The sequence below is a fragment of the Eutrigla gurnardus genome (genome assembly GCF_963514095.1).
Source record: "Eutrigla gurnardus genome assembly, chromosome: 15".
NCBI classification, from domain to species: Eukaryota; Metazoa; Chordata; class Actinopteri; order Perciformes; family Triglidae; genus Eutrigla; species Eutrigla gurnardus.
The window spans coordinates 5,898,882-5,921,056 of NC_139938.1; the positions used below are offsets into that span (position 1 = coordinate 5,898,882).

Below are 22,175 nucleotides of genomic sequence, written 5' to 3' on the forward strand. Positions count from 1 at the left end.
TATATATCGACTGTGCAACAGCTGGCACAAACCAACAGCAGGCTTCACAGGCATGGACGTTGAACGCTTGCCAGTCTCAGTGCCCTGCTGGAACAGTATATCAGTTTTTATATTAAAGTTTTTATTACATTTGATATGATTTCCATCTTCTGACTCCACATTCCTGTCTCCATTTCTTCCTGCAGGGCAGTAGTTGGACACAGAGAGCCGTTACCTGACGATAGTAAAGACAATATCACCATTTTCACCCGAATCCTAGATAGGCTGTTGGATGGATATGACAACAGGCTACGTCCTGGGCTCGGAGGTAAACAACACTGTATGATTGATGAGTTTCACTGTGTCGATATCTTAGCTGATGGAAAAAAGAATATAGACGTTTGGGATGCATGAAAATATCACTACAAGTCTTCATGCATTCGAATGTCTTATTATAGACATACACAATATAAAACACGTAGGATATGAAATGTTTAATGTACACATCTAAGCAGTACAATCTGAACTGTAGGTATAATTAAAAAAGTGTTTTGGTGAAGGAATAACTAGAATAATCTGGATGTCATGTCTAAACAGAATTATTATATTCCTATTATCATTGACATTTAGCTTGCTGCTATAATAATTATCAGACTGATCTTGCTAATTCTGTGCTTAATAGTTTATTTCCAATGGTTGGGCCTCATGGATAGAAAGTCACACACCAACACCAGGAGAACACTGAAGTCAGGTCACTTTGTGCAGAAAATCTGCTTTCCCTTTGGCAGATCTTTGTTCATCATGCCCAAATGGCAAATAAGCACACGTCAATGGAAATCTCTCTAATTGATGCCATTTCAAATATTCTCACCCCAAGGTGCATAGTAGCACGCCCACATGCTCAAACAGGCTTTGCCATTTCTCTGCTAGCCAGCTAGAATGGTCATTTGTGCTCTGCTGCCTACTGCTCGAGCCACCAGCGTGGCTATGAGGCTGCAGAGGCACCAGGCTGGATGACCTGGTCTCCATGACAGCAACCAGAGAGGGAAACCATGCACAAGACGTTAATGTCATACTCTGCCTCCGTGCCGAGGTTCACATCTCCAAGGGCGACGAGATGGTGAGCACCACTTACAGTCGTGATGGTTTCCTTTAGTGCAGCGAAACAAAGCAGGCTTTTCTCACCAGGCCCAAGAGACCATTACAGGCCAATGGAGACACAAGAGAACAGGATGCTGCACATCACATGTTCTAATGTCAACAGATCCTCACTAGATCATTCTGATCGGTTGAAAATTACCCCTATTTCATAGGCCAGTAGGGCATCATAAAACACATGCTTAAACATGCAGTTTAGCTCACTTGAAATGTTGTCGTTACATCCACTATATGATTAATTTAATTACAGTTTGATGAAGGCTTATATTGTATTGTTTCCAACTTCTATTTATTATGCAGCAAGATGGCCACATTTAAATGATGCATTCTTTCTTTATAGTTCTTTTATCCATCACAAAAATATGAATTATCATCTCTGTCTGTATTTTATGGAATATTATTGTCGCTTTGTGTTTTTAAAGACACCGGCGTATTGTATCTCTCTTACTGCAGATAAAACAAACAGAGAGGCCGCCCAGACTACATTAAAGCAATACTCAACACTATGGATAGTTCTAGTTTAAATCTAGTTGGTATCATTTGTTGGTGTATTCGAGCTTTTCTGTGGCTCAGCATGGAAACTGTCATTTTGTGCTGCAGGTGAATCTAGATTCACCTCATTTGTCAAAATATATAATGCAAAGTTGAATGATTGAAAGCCCTCTGGTTTAGATTTAGGACCTTAATAATTCAACCATCCACCTGCAAACAGACACACCGGCTGGGGCCCTCCTCAGTGTGGCCAGAGCACTCAGTCAAAGTCAACAGCTTCTACATGTGCACAAACCAGGCTACTAATCTTCCTCCTGTTGGCCACCCCTGTGCACCCCCCACCCACAGTCCCAGAGAGAAACAGTCATGTGAGACCATCTCAGACAAACAGACCGGATAGGAAACGGGAGAAAAACCCATTTAATTCCATTTTTTTTCCGCGGCATCTATTAGCTCTGCCCTATGCTCCGGTGCTTTGTTGTAAACAAAAACAGGGCAACTCATTCTGTTCCCCCGTCATGCAAACTGCTGACTGGGTGTTGCGATAATCGCGCATTTGCGAGAGCTATTTGTGTCACAGGAGTGATTAATGTGGAAGTGGATCTCCTCTCTCAAGGGGGCCCTTTGCCAGAGGACTGGAGACGTCACCTGTGGGTGGTCAGTTAGATCTGGGACACAGTTAGAGACGAGGATCTATTCACTTTTGGAGAAAGGCCTCATCACTCTCTAGTTGTTGCACCGCTGGGAGCAGCTATTTGTCTCACCAATGGCCAAGAAGGCTGCTTCACACATTTGGCCCCGAGGAGCTGATTCAGCCCACGCTGAGGAGGGCAAAGTTTGATCCGTCACGACGCTCCTACCATGCCCTACTTATTTTCAAATCATTTGTGAAGTATTTGGAAACAAATTATTCCACAGCTCATAATTAATAAAGTCCTGGCTAATTTACTGTATAATGATCAATTGGAACGTCGTTACAGTATTGAAATGATTCATAAATCATTGTTGTGACAGGACAAAGGCAGTAATGGAGCTTGCAATGTAACGCAACATGCAATGATACATGTAATTCTGATTAAAGAACCACAGTGGGCCTCTAGGAGCACACAGAGCAGACAAAGCTTGTGTCATGCCAGATTCATACTAAATCAGGCCTAATGTGATTATAATGTGTGCGTAGAACTTTGTAATAGCAGTGAAGGGGGCCCATTATTTGATAAATAAATAAAAAACACACAGAGAGGTCCATCCTTAATGCTGACTGCTGCATATTATTCTTGAGCAAGTCGTCCCTTAGGATCTGTTAAATGTTTTGGGGGGCAGGCTAACTAAATTGTTTCAGGTCAAAAGGGAAACACAGACTTGGGCCGGGCCCAAAGCAGATTTTATGCTATCGTGGACAAAACTAGTTAGCCATTAGCCAAACAAATGGTAGTTTCACTGAAGTAAAGACTTTCAAAAGCATCTGTGAAGTTGCTCACGGCAACATTTTGCCCCTAAATTGAAGATGAAGGAACCCTCCAGGGCCAAATGCCTCCAAGTAAGTAGTAGCAATGCTGTCTTACACTGTTGAATTCAGGACTTTGTTAAAAAAAAAAACCTGCCATCTGCGGCATATTTGACACGGTTTTGACAAAACGAATCCCAAAGACTGTAAGAATCCAGATATTAAGCCGTCCAACAGGGGCCCAAATCCTCCACTGAGCCTGCATGAATCTAGCTCCTTCTCAGTTTGGAGCGTTCCTCTAACCTCAACTTTTGTGTGAAGCTGCTTAGTTAAATGCCAACAGGCAGACTTGGTGTACACAAACAATCAGCTTAACAAAGAGCGGAGCTGCAGCCAAGCTTTGTGCATGACTTCACCGTCGTGTTCTCTCTTTCCTCAGAGAGTGTGACAGAAGTGAAGACAAACATCTACGTGACAAGTTTCGGGCCAGTGTCGGACACAGACATGGTGAGTATGTTTCTCTCCTCCGCCTTCGTCACCCCGATAACATGAGTCACCATGTTCACTTTACTGTCGCAGAAGCACTTTGAGAGCATTTATCATTTTGGATGGTGCGGCGCGGGAACCTGCAGAGTTGACTTTCAGCTAGCTTCTCTCTCTTGTTTTTGCTGTTAGCTTCGCTAAGATGACACTGTAGGAAATCCCAGCAACATTGAAGTTAGTATTTTTAATGACTCCGGCTAAAACTGTAATTCCAACAATATCTCTGGCTAAAGATCCAGTTATTTTCAAAATAAAAGCACATCCAGCTAGTAAATTAGTAAGTAGTATGGTAACTCCTCTCATGTTGTCTCTCTGTTGCAACAGTCTGACAGACTACAGCCATTCCTACTGTAGAATCCTCCTAACCGACATTGTTGATCAGTGTAAATTATTTACCATACGTAGTTTTCTACTGTAGTGGTACATTTAATCTACTGCCATGCATGCAAAACAAGCAGCGGCCCTAAAACGCTGCACAGTATTTTAAAAAGATCTAACATGACATTTTTGTTTATATCATATTATATTACATTACATTAGCTTGACAGTATTGGGTATTATCATCACATTAAATAATCATTACTAATGTGTTTTGCAGCTGATTCTCTGGCACGTAAAAGCCGATAGGCCTTATTGTTAATGACTCTACTCAGCTATAAAAGTCCAAAAGTAAAACTAATAACATCAAAGTTCAAAAAGGGAAAGAATCAGCTGCAGTGTAGACTTAACCAGCAGGAAAAAGTTGACATTTTTATTGTGACATCGTGTTACAACTACCAATGTACGTTTTAAGTGAAAGCGCTCTCTTTTTAAAACGTCAATATTGTGGAGAATGTCCCATGCGCGCCCTGGATGACCTCCTTAAAAACAGCAGATGCTGGAAATGGTTCGCTTTGTCTTGGGACCTTATGCAGCATTTGACATATTTGATCATGCAGCTCTAATTGACCGCCTTGAGCACCGGGTTGATTCTCCGCCTCAGCACAGAGCTGGCTCGACAGCCTGTATGACGTAGCAAGATTAATGACTTTTTATAACTTTGAGTTGATTTGTATTTTCCTTGGTCTTACCGGGGGTTTATTGTAACAAATCTATCATCTTCTCTGCGTTTGTTATGTAATATTACATCCATTTCGCGTTTTATCACTCATTACATGATGATTTAAGGGCTACTGAAATGCACATCATCGAGTTCTTCTAGATGGATTACCTTATGTGTTGCACATTGCAAGTGAATGCACCAACGCACACACAGTTATGTCTATGTATATTTTAATATCACTAATGACACAAATATGTAATAATATTTATTTGGGTTTTATTTTTGGTTAATGGGGCTGCACGGTGGTGTAGTGGGTAGCACTGTCGCCTCACAGCAAGAGGGTCCCGGGTTCGATTCCCAGGTCAGGGTTCCTTCTGTGTGGAGTTTGCATGTTCTCCCCATGTAAGCGTGGGTTCTCTCCAGGTTCTCCGGCTTCCTCCCACAGTCCAAAGACATGCAGGATGGGGATAGGTTCATTGGTGACTCTAAATTGCCCGTAGGTGTGAATGTGAGTGTGAATGGTTGTCTGTCTCTACATGTTGGTCCTGTGATAGACTGGCGACCTGTCCAGGGTGTACCCTGCCTTCGCCCAATGACAGCTGGGATCGGCTCCAGCCCCCCCGTGACCCTGAATACAGGATAAGTGGTAGACAATGGATGGATGGATGGATGGATGGAGTTTGCTTTTCCTATTTATTTTTTTTTGCAGATGAGTAAGTGCCTTATGTCAACTAACACAACTTGTCAGACCATAATCAACATTTTGTCAGTAAACATTTACATTTAGGGCATTTAGCAGACGCTTTTATCCAAAGCGACTTACAATAAGTACGTTTGTTGAAAGAAAGAAACCACAACATATCATTGCCGATAAAATAAGAACGAAAAAATAGAAACAAGTGTTAGTGATCAGTGGGTTTATGTCCCAGCTATCACACTGACAAAGTATGTGGTTCACATTATTAAGGGACAATTAAATAATACATTAACTACACTCAAATTGACTGATTTAGAAGCCTCAGCATATTTGTGTTACAGTAAAAATCGAAGTGTTCTTTCCCCTCTTTTCAACTTAGTCTATCCATCCATCATCAACCGCTTATCCTGTATTCAGGGTCGTGGGGGGGCTGGACCGATCCCAGCTGGCATTGGGCGAAGGCAGGCTTCACCTGGACAGGTCTCCAGTCTATCGCAGTCACATTTTTCAGACGCCACAGATGCGCTGCTGTTGTCATCAATCCAGCTGTCCATGCGGCCATTTAACAGCTCGACCCCCGCTATACTAAGTCTGTTTTCTTCCATTTTCCACACACAACTACAGAGGTGATTTGGCCTCCGAGTGCTGCCAAAACGCGGGTGACCTGCAATCAATATTGTGCTTGAACGCATCCTGTGTAGACGCTGAGGAGCACCGAGGCTGCCGCCGTTGCTGCTCTGCTAACATGCTGCTCACGCCATGTCATTGTGTTCTGCAGCAAAGTTCAGTTTTATTCCACCACAGCACCGTTTAACACCGTCGCCGCCACGTGTGAATAACTTCCCCAATGATGTGAAAAGAAGCTCCAAGGGAGACGACCAAATAATTTGACACAGCATTGATTGCTTGGTCAGTTAATCAGGCATCAAGGCCGCCTTCAAACTGCACGTCAAACGATCACTGATCAGCCTGATTTGAGAGTGAGGTCGGGGGAATCAATTTGGGGTTAAAAAAAAAAATCGAGCCATGAAATTTTCTTTAGTAACAGTTACCGATCATTTTTGGGAAAGCAAATAAAATTAATTTGCACGTATATTCATTAAAATGTTTCTATGTTTCTTCTGGGCAGCGTTACATTTTGATCAAAACATATTTTCTGTTGCAATTCAGTCGTATATGAACATCCTCTTCTTTAAGATTGGGTTGATGTGAACGATCACAACAAAATTAAGATATTGAAAATGCTAAAAAAAAAATGTAATGTCGAAGTGGAAAAATTAACATATTTCAAAAGAAATGCTTTTATATTTTCATGATACATTTCCAGCTGTGCCACTGTAGGAAATAATCAATTATTAAAATCTACTTCATAGTGAAGTATCAGTATCTGAATGATGAAGTCAGATAAAACGATGATCAAAATAGCTGAGTAACAGTTGATATAGTGAATAAAACCACTGGTTTCTCTGACTATCTTCATGATGCACACATGTCCTATCAGTCCGACAACACATGTTACACAACACAAGGCTGCCAACAGCACAACAACGGCTGCAGCATCATCACGAATATGATTGCAGTCGAGTAATCTTCTCGACGCTCAGAAAATGAACACGTTGAAACTAGGGCAAATACAATGGGTTGCTTTTAATCTGAAAAAAAAATCACTTCCAGCCATTTGTTTAGAATATGATTGATTTAAATGTTCTATTTCTTGTAGCTGCCATTTCCTCAATGAAGAAAAAAGCTGCTAAAACACTGCTTGCTCTGCTTTCAAGTTCACCCTGCACATGAATCATATCGGGACGCTAGGGAACCTGATGACTTGTATGGTGAGAGAGAAAAAAATGAAGCCCTAGTTTAAAAGTAACTACAGTTTCTTTTTCTTTTCTTTTTTTTTTTGAAAGGTGAATTTGTGAGACAAATTGAAAATGCTTGTGAAAAGGAGCTTAAATTGGGCTGGCAGGTCTTTGAGCAAAGTCAACATGATTGATGCAGAATCCAGGAGTTCATCTACAAATTTTAGGAGCTCCATCTGTTCGGTTTCCAAAGACCTTGAACTGCTCAGGTAATTTGGAGTTTAACTTTCCAGAATTTTACGCACGGCTGCAAGCTGCACATGTCGGATGTTTAAAAGTAAAGAAAGAAAAAGTATCAGAGATTGTGAGATCTGGACATCACTGACATCATGTCAAAGCCGTCTTCAGCACAGCACTTGTGACAGCCTCCATCACTTCCCATTCCATCAGAGCGGACCTGTCAGATCCCACCGTGAAGCGGGTAAATGTGCCGCGACACCGCATACATGTCAATGAGACGTGACGCCGCAGACCTTCTAAGATACAAGAAAAATTAGCAAGAGTAAGTGAGGAAAGGGAGAAACACATCCGCGTATTTACCAGAGATCAGCGTCAAGATCGTAGCCCACATCCTGGGTCTCCGTGTGACACGCTGCAGGAATGCGCTGTGGTCAAATAACACGCCTTGCTATCGGCCTTATACGAGTTTCACTCCGATTATGCAGTTGCTCTCCCTCACTGTTGGGATACTGGGACGCTAAAGGCAGATGGGGCCTCACCGGGGTCCAAGGAAAGGCAGAACGAGGGGCCCTCAGGGTGAGTGAAGAGCAGATATTTCTGGGACACTTGATGTAGCAAGAGATGGGTAATTGGACCGCTGGATGTTCATGACATAAAGTATGAGATGCCTTGGGTATAGAGTGTGCTCTGTCTGGCAGCGTTTCAGTTCTCTAAGTTTCTCAGAGCATTTATGCTTCACATTTTCTTTTGTCCTGCCAGCGGCGTGACCCTAGAGATGGCAGCGGCAGAGGAGGAAGCCTGATAAAATGAGTGATTCCCCCCGATTCCTTATTTAGGAACACGTGTAGATCAGAATGTTCACAAATCCAATGAAATGACTGTACATCTACAAGATGGATTGGCACCACATTTTACATACATTCGTGGTCCCCAGAAGGTGTATCGTACTAACTCTTGGATCAAATGTCCCTCCCTTAGTGGCATTAGCATTAATACTAAGATAGAGGCCATGTTAAATATTATGGCTGCTTCGTTCAAGACCTTCACTATCTCTGTGCAGAGCCAAAGTTGCAGATTGATTGATGAATTTCGTGATATTATTGGTTGATATTTAAGCACATAATGGGGTTAAATAGGTGCACAATATGAATGAAGATGTCATCAAAAATGGTTAAAAAGGCATTTTTCATTTCAGCTCCACTTTATAATGTGGTGGATCTGCTCCAAACTATTTAGGAAATCACAGAGACCAGTAGGTACCCTGAACCAGTCATTGAGCAGGCCAGTTAGTCATTCAATGCCGAGCACAATCAGCTGCTGTCTCAGTATACATGTGGTCCTCAAAGCAATATGCTGATCTCCATCCTCTCATCTTTAAATATTATAAAACACTGATATAAAAACGGCATATTAAACACTGGCCTTAAAAAACATTCCTTCATGTGTTTTAGCAGCTTCAAGGCAACTGATTAATGGCAACAATTGGCACAGATAACCTGTTTTTTTTCCTGTTTCATTGCCACTCAACCTGATATTTAATTTTTATGTAATTCTTTTTTTTTCTTTTTCTTTTTTTAGAGTGTGTATACTCACAGATTGTGAAGCAGCCTGGGTTCAGTTTCAAAGGCAATGGTAGCATTTACGGAATGGTAATATTCATTTATTGTGAGGAACCACTTTCAATGTAAAGCTTATTAAGCAGTTAACAAGGTTTATTAAATGACTAATCAACAGAAGATGGAGAGAAACGACTAACCCTTACAAAACAATTATGCAGCAACAACATGATAACAAGCAGTAGACCAAAAAGATACTCTTAATGAAGCTGATTTTCCACACTTTATTTTAATGACTTGATAGCTGCCCTAAATGAATCTGTTAAACTCTGTTGTACTGTCTCTGATACAGAACTTTACTTTGGTGAGCACATCAAGGAAGTATCTTAAAACACTTATTTCCACCTCTGAAATACCTCCAGGACTAGTCATTTCCTCTCTTTTAAACTGACCTAGAAAACTGGTCCCTGCTTTTGTTTCCCAGAACAGTTTACTGCAAAGCTTGGTACTCCGGGGCTGTCCTGCTCCAAACTCCAATAACACATCCGACTCATTCTGAACTCGGTAGCCTGGAAACTCACGAACCAGAAAACACGATTGCGTGACCCTGAACTACTGATTTGCCGTCATTGGCTCCGAACAGCAAAGCGCTGTGTTTCCAAATGTGCTCTTTACAAATCACGATTAACTCGCCCCTCAGTACATCGCATATTTACCTGATCTGTGAACCTGACGCAGCTCTCCGCTTGCTAATGCAACTCTCCTTGTTATTCTCTAAACTCAAAAGACAAACTGAGCCACCCACTCACTCTCGGAGGGTGCCCTGCCTTTTGGAAACGGGCTCACATTTGAGCAATTCAGGCGACTCATTATTAAAGTCCAGAGTCAAGACCTACTTATTTAGTGCAGCCAACAGCCCACATTTGCTCACTGTACTGTATAATCGTCGGCCTTGTCCTCCGATTCCCTCCTCAGCTTCGAGGGCCTCATTGTTCCTGGTGCTGATCTGTGACCAGTGTTTTATTCCTCCTGAATATCATACAATCCCATTCAGTCGCTCTGCAACAACTCCTACCAATGTGAAGGTAGAATTGGATAGATATATGTGGCTAGAACTTCTCGATGTGCCTCCAACAATTTAAAAGTAGAAACATATGAAAGAAGTACATCACATCTATCGCAGATGTAAAAAAACTTAATGTAATCTACAGATATTGCAGTTGTATTTACAGACTTGCAAGGCGTGTTATAAGATGATACCAAGTTGACAGCTCTGTAGCGTGATGCTTGTTTTTCCTGAAAGGAAATGCTTGAAGTCCTTTTATGCGGTGTTCATGTGCAGACAGAGACAGAATATGCAGCGTAGCCTGGGGCCAGAGCCTTCGCTCCGTAATGATCAGTGAAATCCCGATGAAGCTACGCAGGAATTTAAGAAATTTTATGCTTTGTTCCCACATCTGTGGAAAACCCCGGCAGCAACAAGTACGTTGTTTGCAAGACGAAGGTGTATGGAACACAGAAGTGTTTGTGCCTTTGACAGCAGACAGGAAAGACCTGCTGTGAAACATTACCACTGAGTCGTCGCCGTGTCCTGTGCAGCCATCACGTGGGCCGCTGACTATACTCTGTGCCGTTGATTCATGATGTTGCCAAGTGGAGCATGTGAAGAGAATAAAAAAATGGGGTCTAGGATTGAGCCCTGAGTGCCCCCAAAGGTGATATCTGCTGAAAAAGATAAAGCTCTGTCTATAAATGTAAAAAACGTGTACATGTCTCTTTTGTTTTGCATCTGTTTGTGGTCAACCTTCATCTCTTCCTGATTATTCTGTGGACTTTTTGTAATTCTGTAGTATTATAACTGTGATTTTGCATATTACTTGAAATCCTCATAACATACCGATAGCAATGAATTCATTAAATGCTCTGACAAAATGAAAAAATGGCATCTGTGGTCGTGGCTGGACTAAAAGAAAATGGGCGGAGAAAGTAATTGGACGGTCGGCCTGTCTGTCAATGCTTACCTCCTGAGATGCACACTCAGCTGATCTCGAGCACTCGTTTGGCGTTCTGGGGGAGCGGCTTTGATCAGAGGTCTGAACGAAGGGGCAGGACTTTCGGTTCAGCGATGCTTTCAAAGTCAAAATCTCAGTGGTTTTTCTAAATGACCTACTGAACCTTTAATCTACCTGTTGACCAAATGTTCTTTTCTCTCACTTCCTTTTTAAATGTTACCATTTATGTTTGTTTTCCTGAGAGCAGCTCAAAATAATTTAATCATGCGCTTTAGATTTTAAAAATGCATCATGTTTGAAAAGAAACATGTTCACCGCAACATATCCTTTTGTTTACCACTCTCCGACTCTGGGCTGATTACATCTATGGAGCAAAAGCATCTGCAAAGTGTCTGAAGTGTTCACAGTGAAAGTGCTCCTCGCAGCTCCAGAAGCTGACGAACACTGCAGATAATTGGAGCTGGAACGGGGATTCACAGCTCATTGCAAGTCTCACACAGGTTACCGTCCCAGCAGGGGAAGGTGAACAGCACAAGAAGCGACGCGAGAGAGAATAATTGACAACCCAGGAGCAAGAAGGACTAGTAATTAGACAAGACATTAATGAAGTCTTTGACTAAGAAGTTCAGGAGAGCCAAGTCGCATGGATACGCTGCCTGCAGGAAGCCGCCTGCATCATCACCACACCTGCTAATCAGGGTGTTATATCTGCTCTGTTGTGCACTGTCAAAAACAAGACCTTGGAACATATATCACACGTAATATTTTTCTGCACATTAAATTGGGGAAACGGCTCTCTCACACAGCACATTTTGTCCAGGGCCGCTTAATCAATCTTGGCAAAGCTGTCAGCTAATGTAGATAAACAATAACATGTACATAAAAGGATGAACAATCGGAAAATATCACGCTGTGCAGAAATAATCTGAAATTTCAATATCCGGGACCCAGCATCTCGTTCTGGTCGCTGTGTCTTCAGGAAATTACATCAAGTCTCTTTATGTGATATATTTGGAGAAGGGGATCAAAAAATAGCATTTAAAATGTCAGATATGTAGTTTTAATCACCCGGTAATTTGATGAAATGCAAATAAAAGGCGTGCACTCGCTCGCTGTAAAGCTACAAGAGATCAAACGCCTGCAATAAACTGTGAACAGTAAAGTCTAAATGTCGCTGATCTGTCGAGTAAAACCAAATTAAAACTAAAACGTGACGGTCATATTAAAATGTGATCCAATACCTAAATGTTTGGAATTTAATGAACTCATTAATTGGAGATAAAAAGGCTGCATTAATATTCTAACAGATTTTAGACACAACCTTCCTGCCGTCACGAGAGAGACCAGTCTAGACTCATTTAGCTCGGTCTACTGTACATCCTACCTTAACTGCCACCTTATCAGCCTGTCTTATCGTTTTGCTCATTTCCTTTCATTCTCTCAGGACTTCAGCGCTGCTAACTGCCTGCTTCTCTCCGCCGCTCCTCCTCACGCACTAATATATGAGCAAAGGAGACGTGTGTGTGTGTGTGTGTGTGTTCTTCCTCTTGTTTCATAATCCCTATTTTTATCGGTTCGTGCCTCCTTTTCAGCACTGCTGTGACAAATCAGTATTTACGGAGAATGTTCAGTAATTGACCTTGACATGAAAACATAAAAAAGACCCACATAGGACAATCTCAGTGATCTCTACACCGTTATGAATCATGCAAATACACATCAGGCTCTGCGCTGAACGTGGCATAACAATTTAATTCAAAAGTATTCATTGTTATAGTAATATATGTTGTTTATATGCAAGCAGGTGACTCCATTAAATGAATTGTTTGAGTCTTAACTGGAGTACGTGACAGCATGAGGCAAACGTTGCTTATTTACACATTGAGGTGACACCAAGCAGCCTTTATTGGAGTCATGTTTGTGTCTGATGAATTTAAGTTGAACATTATATCGGGCTCTTTAGTAACTAAACATGTTCACCAGCTAGTCGCTAAGTTTGTATGTCTGGTTTACCGGAGCTTTGTAGATGAAAACGGCGGCCTGCTGAATCTGGAAATGACGCCAACGAGAGCGCCGAGGGAGAAATCAAAGCAATAAAACTGTAGGCCAGATACCCAAAACAATGAGCTGAAAGGCCCAGCAGATCTGAAGGGAATCGCAGAGTCAGGTGTTAATTCCCCGTGGGACCGTCGCTACGAGTGACCCTTTTCACAATACACATGGGCATTTGATCCATTGTTAATCTAAATATATTGATTGTGGCTTTAAGTCCCACTTCTCATCCATCCAGGGTCACTCGTGGCTCTCTCCCTCCCCACATATCCTGAGTCTCTAAGCTTTATAATAAAGGCAGGATGGCAAAATAAATACACACACACACAAAAGGGATCTGTACTTTGTGTGGGAAGAGGGATTGGGTATTCATGAACCTATTTGTAACAGTTGCCATAAATGCCTTTTAACTTCCTTTTTTTTTGCTACAGTGAATCCATTCATGATCCTCGTTGCTATAAAAAAAACTAAAAAAAACAAGATATTTGAAAACTACTGTTGGATAGAGGCTCCGCTCCGTCTCCTCTGTCAAGGAGAAAATCAATCACTCAGTCCCTGGAGGAACACCAGCTGGCATTTGAACTGATTGTGCCATTGGATCTTGTGTGGAGATCGACTATGCCTTTCCTCATTCCCGTCTTTCAATCTTCAAATTAATTCCCTGTGTTTACCGGAGATTCCTGTCCAAAGGAAACAAACAAATGATGGCGTCGCCCTGCTGGGCCAAGCACACTACTGTCTGTTTAATTCATCACCGGGTTGTTTTACACTGATTGGGATGGGATTTGGCGATGTTGTTGAACCTCATAAAGAAAGGCACGATGAATTAGGACTATAGAAGCGTATAAAACTGTGGTAATGGAGATTTAAGTGGTCCAGGGTCCTTCTGCACCAGGAAAAGGACAAACTCTCTTGTAGTGTTGCCCATAGGTTTTGGTCGAAGGCACACAGCACAAAGAAATATAAATCACCTAATAAGTGTGTGTCCTCGTGCCTGTTCATCAGTTTGTATTGTTACCTAGAGTCCTTTGTTGTCTGCTCTACATCTCTTTCATGACCAAACTCAATGTGGAATAATTAGTGTAAACGGGAGACTTTTAGTGAGAGGGGTAAAGTTATTTGTAACTTTCACCCCTGAAAGAAACAGTTACTGTTGTTCTTCTTCATACTCCTTTTAATTCAAGAGCCATTCCTTAATTATGTGTGTTGTTGTTTTTGGGCTGTAGCTGTTAGTCAAGTAGAAACTCTTTACATCTCTGTCCTGGCTGCCGTGGTAACGCTTTATTCTGGTGCTAAAGTGGCAGGTTTGTGATGTCAATAAATCTAATAACCGTAGAACTCTCATGGATTTACTGTTGGTCATTTTTTGTTTGATTTCAATTACATTGAGTTTTTGTCCTATATGGTTAATTCTAGTAATGGTGTGATTTTGTCCTAAAGTTCATCCTTAATTCAGTAATAATTTATTCTCATCATATAACAAAAGTCAACTATTTACTCAAGTAACTAACTTCACTTCGCTATAATATTCGAACAGAACGCAGATTTGAGACACCTCACACATTACTGATTAAACAAGGAAGATAACTCAATAAGTGGTGGAAAAAATAAGATAATGGTTAAGAGAAACCTGCATTTGTCACACTCTTGATTGTATCAGCCTGTGAAGCTTGCCGTGGGCTATATTACGAGGACAGAAGCAGTGTAATTGTTTTACGGTAGTGTATGCAGGCCTCCAGGAGGTCAATCACATCAATTAAGCGACGTCCAGCCTGCGCTGTTTAGAGGACCCTGTTGATGTGTCGAGGGGAGGCTGCTCACCTCTCCTGCTGAGGATGATGGCTTCCTGTTGTTAAAGCCGCTGAGAAATGATTTTATCAGTTTTTTCCCCCACTCAGGGAGGAGAAGCCCGTTACAGCTCGCTGGTGAGCGCTGCCATACACGAGCCCCTTTCACAGCACGAGCAAAAAGCACAAAGCAAATGAGAGAGAAACGTATCCGGCGTGCTTTTATTGATCACCAGTAATGTGTGCCGTTGCGTGAGATACAGCTTATTTTCATCCCGCTCCATTCAGACAGCTGCGCTTGGTCTGCACAGCCACTGAGTGCAGCTGATGAGGGAAGTCTGTTGCTAGGACACCAGGTCCTATTGAATGAATAATGTGAAATAAATTCCTTTTGAGGGGCCACTTCCGGCATTCACTTTGAGTTAGTTGTCGATGTGTTAAAGTAGTACTTTAAAATTCACAATCTTTGCTACAATAACGTGTATAATGTGTATTTGTGTGTGGCAGTTTGGGTTTTTTTCAGTTGAAGAGGTTTATTGTTGTTTAATGTCCATTATAAAAAACATTTTTAATATTAAAGGATTTAATATTGCAATCAAATAGATCGCCTCTGTGTAACTGATGCCATCTCCCATCTGTGTAATCTGTTATCGCGCCAGTTAAGCTTTTGCAATCTCTCGCCCTCAGGAGTACACAATCGATGTCTTTTTCCGTCAGAGTTGGAGGGATGAGAGGCTGAAGTTTGACGGGCCCATGCAAGTTTTACCCCTCAACAACCTCTTGGCCAGCAAGATCTGGACTCCCGATACCTTCTTCCATAACGGAAAGAAATCTGTGGCCCACAACATGACGACTCCCAATAAACTGCTACGACTGGTCGACAACGGCACGCTTCTGTACACGATGAGGTGAGCCACTTCTCAAATGAATGTCACGTTACATTTTAAAGGCCCTGACACACACTTAGGCACAGTAATGCGTTTAGCTACATGCTACTGTTAGCACACTAACTTGCACCTAGAGATAATGCGATATTTAGTACGTATAATGTTCATCATGTTAGTTTAGCATGATACAATTTGCTATCAAGCTCTTAACTGGTGACTCAGCTCAGCTATGTTAGTGCCTAGTTAAAATTTTAGTGAAACCTGCGCCTCCCATAGAATCAACTGTCAGTTATAGATGCCTGGTGAGCCCTTTACCTTATAAACAGTGCTTGTTTTGGCCTGGTCTTGTACTGAAATGAACATAACCTGACAACCAACACATACGCTATAACCATGTACTAAAAGGTGATGCACTGAACGGAGAGATGATTGATTAGCTTTCACCCAACATCAGCTGGGATTGGCTCCATAGGCCCCGCGAGACCGGGAATAGGATAAACTGCTGCAGATAATAGGGATGCATAGAGTGTTTTTATTTTGGGAAAGCAATGCTCAAGTCAGGCCTGTATGCCTTACATATAACTCCTCACTTCATCACAGTGAGACATACAGCTTATTAATTTGTACCTCCTGATTGTTGGGATGTTAATAATTAACCATTACAAATGTTGACCAATTAATGCTAAAGTAATATTAAAGAATATTAAAGTGTTTATTTTTTAATCTGAACAAAACTTAAAAAAAAAAAAATTCTTCATATTTTTATTTGAATCCAATGTTTTTTTCATCCTGAAAAACAAACCGTGATGCATCCTAACATCAGCTAGTACCAACCAATTTCCACCAATAATATGGTGACTTCCATACATCGATTAATCTGCAACTTCTAGAAAAATCTCCACAGAGCTAGAGACGCTAATCTGTCCAACGATCAAATCAAATTCCTCCCAACATTAAGTCCTGCATGCCTATCCTGTTCCAGCTCGACTCTAAAAAGGAGAATAACGCTGGTCCACCTTAAAGATCAGCCCACCTTAAGTGAACTTATGCCAGAGTTGTAGCTAGCTTCGGGGCTAACCCCCTTCACTTTAATCAGCAGCTAGCAATCAAGACACAGGAACTTGGCTTGGGTCTTGAGGAGTTCTTAGAATTTACACACACACACACACACACACACACACACACAGTTTATACAATACATCACAGCTAATACATTGATTCGGTGGAGATTTACTGGGAAAGTGGCTACATGTGTCCACTACAATGCAGCCAACTGTCCTGGATGGGGGAACCGGGGACAGATGCCCGTTTTGCATAGATCAACAATAATGAACAATGTGATGTAACACAAGTAACCAATAAGCCAGGTTGTCGTCAGACGATAGCCGAGTTCGGAGATTGCATTCCGCTTCTCACTCTCTAAACGGACCATTTACCTGCATCCAACCCGCTGAAACGTGATTAGTCAATACTCTGTGTACAACAAGCAGAAACCAGAACACTTCCAATACCAAAATCATGTCCCGTTGCCTCCAGATTTAGCATTCATATGCAGATATCCCTTCAAAGAGGATATCCTGAGTGGGACATGAATATCTTCACCAAACCTTAAAGGCAATTCATCTAATCTAATCTATGTGAACACATTTGACTTAAAACCACATGTCATGTGCTAGATGAAACATTCGGGGATTAAAAATAAAGTTGTGGGGAGCTTTTTGCTGCAACTATCTGGATCATTTCATCCGTCTGAGTGTCAGATAACTGACTTCCAGCCAGTCTTGTCCACATTTCAAACACACACGACTCAGTGAATAATCACTTTAACTAAGAACTCCACTGGGCCTAAAACACACCAAGACACTCAGTCAGCGAGTAACATTAACTACACAGGAGCAAAAATCATTCAACCCATCTACTCATCGATTCTGTCAATCAGCCCTTTTCATCAGAGCCTTTAATCATTTTAAAAGAAAACCCTTTTTTGATGCTCAGCTACAAGGTCAGTATTGATTTTCAAGGGGGGGAAATTAAGTATGAAAAAAAAGTGTGTGTGTAGTCCCACATGAGTAGATTTGTGATGTGGTGGCAGTTCAGCCAATGCCAACACTGGAGAAACACAAGGACGGTTGCATTTACTTAACCACGTAAATGTGTAGTAAGATGAAAATAAGTATAATAACGCTCCGTTGGATAAAAAGCAAAAAGCTTTCTTGGAATCAGTTTATTGGTAATCACATATTTAGACGGTAAATCAATTACATTTCAAGCCACCAATCAAAAACAACAACAAAAAGCTACGTTATTATTTTGGACCTTTTCCATTTCAACTGACACCCTAAAATATGAGAAATCTTAAGTACTTGAAATCATTTTGAAAGTGTTCAGATCATGAACTACCTTTCCTTGATAATGGTTAAAATGATTATTTTAAGGGGGTCCAAGTCAAAATGTGACTGTATTGTTAGAGGCAGAGTAGCACTCCAAAGGAGAAACTGGTAACTTCATTTTAATACTTCACAGGTATAAGGTTTTAGAAAAGTTGGATTACACCGAAATGCATCACCGTAGCACTTTGAGTTGATTGATCAAAACAACCTCTTAAATCCATTTAATCAGCGAGTACAGCCTCTGAATTGACAAACACTGACGGTCTCCACTCTGCAGGATTGCGTTATTATCTTTGAATTGAAGAGTCTGTTATTGTCTGCTAATGCTGCTGCAGTCTTGTTTTTGTGTGAGAGCACGTATCACTCACTCTCAGCTCACCCCAAACTTGTTCCTAAGGCAGATCTGTTCACCTGATAGAGAATATACATTTGTTTAAAAGGCTTAACATGCACTCATCAAGAGGAATTGGTGTATATTTGTGGTTAAAATCATTTATTTATCCTTAAATCCTCAGCTATGAAGCACCAAAAAGTAACAACATTGCTGTACGACTGCAGTTGATGGAATGCTGCCTTAATGAGCAGACTAATTAAGTATTGGTGGATTTAGAACATATGTTATATGGAAAACAAAATACACTTTTTACCGTTGATCTTGGTGGCATGGCTTTAGAGATGGCAATATTGGTTGGTCCACCACTTTGGTGCTGGCTGAGGTCTCAACTAATGGATGGATTGCCATTCACATCCCCCTGAACAGTTGTAGTAACTTATGTAACTAATGTAACTAATGAACTTATTGTAAGTCGCTTTGGACAAAAGTGTCTGCTAAATGACCTAAATGTAAATGTAACTTACTGATCCAATAACTTTTCATCTAGCACCTCCATCGGGTCAGAACTTTTCCAATACTTTGGTTTCCGACTGTAAAGTGAAAACAGAGTTCTACTATGTTTAGTGCTAATTAGCAAAAGCTAGCATGCTAACATGCTAAACTAGAATGGTAAACGTGGTAAACATGATACCTGCTACACATTGCCGTTGTGAGCTTGTTAGCACGCTGCTGTGAGCATTTAACTCGAAGCACCGACTGGCTGTTAGTTATGTTTCCTTGATTCATATGAATGTTTGCCACTGATCAAAGACTGTTGTCTTCATGTCTAACTCAACTTGTTATCGGAGGCTTTTATTCATTTATTTTGTCTTTGTTTCTGTCAGAGTGTCAGTACAGACGTGCAAGGAGATGAATTAGTTGCCGGTTTAAGTGCTGTGTGATATGAAGCGGCGTGTTGCTCAAGTTTGATTTATGCTGTATTGCGTTCATTTGCCACTTATCAGTAATGAAGCAGCACCATAGAGCAGCCAAGAGGGTGTTAAAAAAAATATCACAGGGTTGTTGCAAGTGCAACACAAGGAGCTAATTAGAAACCGTAAGTTTGTCTGAAGAAGTGGTCCATGATGTAACTAGTTTTAATACTACAGGGCTGCTCACCATGCTCATCATCAGGATATACACTTTTACCTGCTACCTGTCAAACATATACACAAAAGGCATACAACACATACAGTACAAGAAATGACACAGAAGTGATTTACACTTACACTAACTGCATTCACTGGATCAGATATTCTGGTCCCATCATCCCAGTTGTTCAAATAACCCAGTTTTGAATTGATGCTTGGACTATAAATGTTGTAATCGAGTTAGAAAAACCCGGCTCCTGCTCCATTTATGAGTCCCTCAGTCCACTGAAGGACGGCTTTATGGGTTGCTGTTTTGTTTGAACTCAGCAAATGTAATCCCATGTCGATTAAACATGTATGAGTGAGATAATATGGACCATTTCTCTGTTTTCTTCCAGAGTGCATTCGGTGGCTCGGTCATTTGACCAAATGAAATAAACTCTCTGGAGATTTTTTTGTTTTTTTCTTTGTTGTCAGTCAGCTGACGACTCATATCACCAGTTGCTAGGGGAGGGAGGCTGTCTGTTCTTCTTCCAGCTTTTACAACACAGAAATACTGCACACCAAATACATATAATATTTATCAAACATTATCAATATTAAAGTTGATGGTATACTGTGTTGCTGTACTGTACTTTTATGTAATACTTTATTAATACATGCAAACAGATTGCATTTTCTATCCAATTCTATATTGTACTGTACTAATAGTGTCAATACTTTACCATTTTATTCTGTGATGTACTATATTATACCTCTATATTAATAGACAAACACTATCATTACATAAACATAATACATATAATAGTACGTCACTCCACATACTTACAGTACTGCACCGTAAGTTCAAGTATGTTATGGTGTGCTTGCCTTGTAATTTGTGATTCAACTGCTCGTGTAGTTTTTACTTCTATTATTATTTTTATTGTATATATATTTATTGATGACAATGAGGATATATATTTCTCCATCTGTCCTTGTGCTCTTTTGAGGATCAATAAAAGCTCATCTCTTATAATCCTTCAAAAAAAGTTCACAGTGTGGTCGGTAATAACACAGTTATTATGGCCTCAAAGAAAACATTCATACCATGTGTGACAACTCATTTTGGTCTATGAAAATGCACCGTTTTGTTTCTGGAGAACATACGTTATGATGCGTTTGTGTGGGCCCTTCAACCAGCAGCAGTCTGACCGGTGGACTCTCTCCCCTTCAGGTTGACCATTCATGCCGAGTGCCCCATGCACCTGGAGGATTTCCCCATGGATGCACACGCCTGTCCTCTGAAGTTCGGAAGTTGTAAGTCAGTCCAGTTGGTCACAACAAAACAGACTTCAATAGGATAGAGAATCACACTGCAAAAAAAAGAAAAAAAGAAACGCGTGATTGTTCTCTGCAGGCGCCTTTCCTGTCCTGGAAAAACTTCAGAGGACTCCGCCACGAGGAATATAATACCATGGGATAACTTTCAGAAGAAGAGATTCTTTTAGCAATGTAGCAAAAAATAGTCAGCGGCTGGTTTTAAGTGATAGTTCTCTTGATAAATTCTACAGTCGGTCTAGTCAAGGTCTACAGCCCCACCTCAGGCTGTACTTGGGCCCAAGCCCAGTTCTTATTTTTACCCATATCCCTCCTTTTCCAGTGAGTTACAACGGGTAGTGTTTGAAATCTTACATATGAAACCCTTGGAGACCCTGATACTTCATTAGTGGTCATCGATGTCATTTTAAGTGCAGCGACTTCGCTGTTGGACTTAAGTTGAACTTTGGATGTCACATGCCGTAGCGCAGGGAAATGCAACATAGAAAGATGTCGAATGTGGAACTGTAATGCACAACCTTGAAACAATGTGGTCATGTTAGCTAGCCATTTTTTTTTCACCCTTTATAAAAATGTCTGAGTGAAGGACTGAAACAACATAAACTAAGATAAGCTCTAAAATGTCATTCATGTATAAAATACGGCTCTAGTGATGTAGTTTAACTCCTTATATTTTGCAGATAATGTTAACCATGACTCATCGTCCTAGTGTAGCATGTTATTCACTAATTAGCAGCACTAACAGCTGAGGCTGATGGGAATGTCATTCGTTTTGCAGCTATTCTGTGCCAATTACTGCTCTGTCTGTCGCCCAGATGCTTACACCAATAACGAGGTGATCTACCTGTGGACCCTTGGAGACGAGAGATCAGTTGCTGTTGCAGAGGACGGCTCCAGGCTGAACCAGTATGACTTACTGGGACATGTAATTGGCAAAGAAACCATCAGCTCCAGCACAGGTAACACTACACGTCATCCTCGGCTCACACAGCGGTATACCATGTTTGTTTGATGCGTTTGAACAGAAAGAAGCTTTGGTCCTAATCCAAATGAAACACAACATTAAGTTGGTATTCCTGCAGTTAAAACAGGCTGGAAAGCAAAGCACATTTTCCAGCACCGGTGGACACAGCAAATTATATTTTGAGTGAAACAAAATTATTAAATTCTGCATAATTTATGTGGTAAATGAAATTGCTTTAATTAATTCGTTTTTATTGTCATATACTGGCACTCTTGTTTGTTTTAATAAAGTAACAGCCTGCACTTTTCTACAGTTTCTGTGATTTTGAATTCGGCCTGCATTATTC

General features: G+C 41.0%; 1 protein-coding gene across 2 annotated transcripts in view; it reads left to right on the plus strand.

Annotated features, from left to right (window-relative positions):
• Positions 1-22,175, plus strand: part of gabra3 (gamma-aminobutyric acid type A receptor subunit alpha3) — a 77,122-nt gene that overhangs the window by 44,032 nt on the left and 10,915 nt on the right. For both annotated transcript variants that reach the window (XM_084029800.1, XM_084029801.1), the window contains exons 3-7: positions 186-307; positions 3,516-3,583; positions 15,492-15,712; positions 20,762-20,844; positions 21,681-21,824. In XM_084029800.1, the coding sequence (XP_083885926.1) occupies positions 186-307; positions 3,516-3,583; positions 15,492-15,712; positions 20,762-20,844; positions 21,681-21,824 (638 nt within the window). The remainder of the gene's footprint in view (positions 1-185; positions 308-3,515; positions 3,584-15,491; positions 15,713-20,761; positions 20,845-21,680; positions 21,825-22,175) is intronic.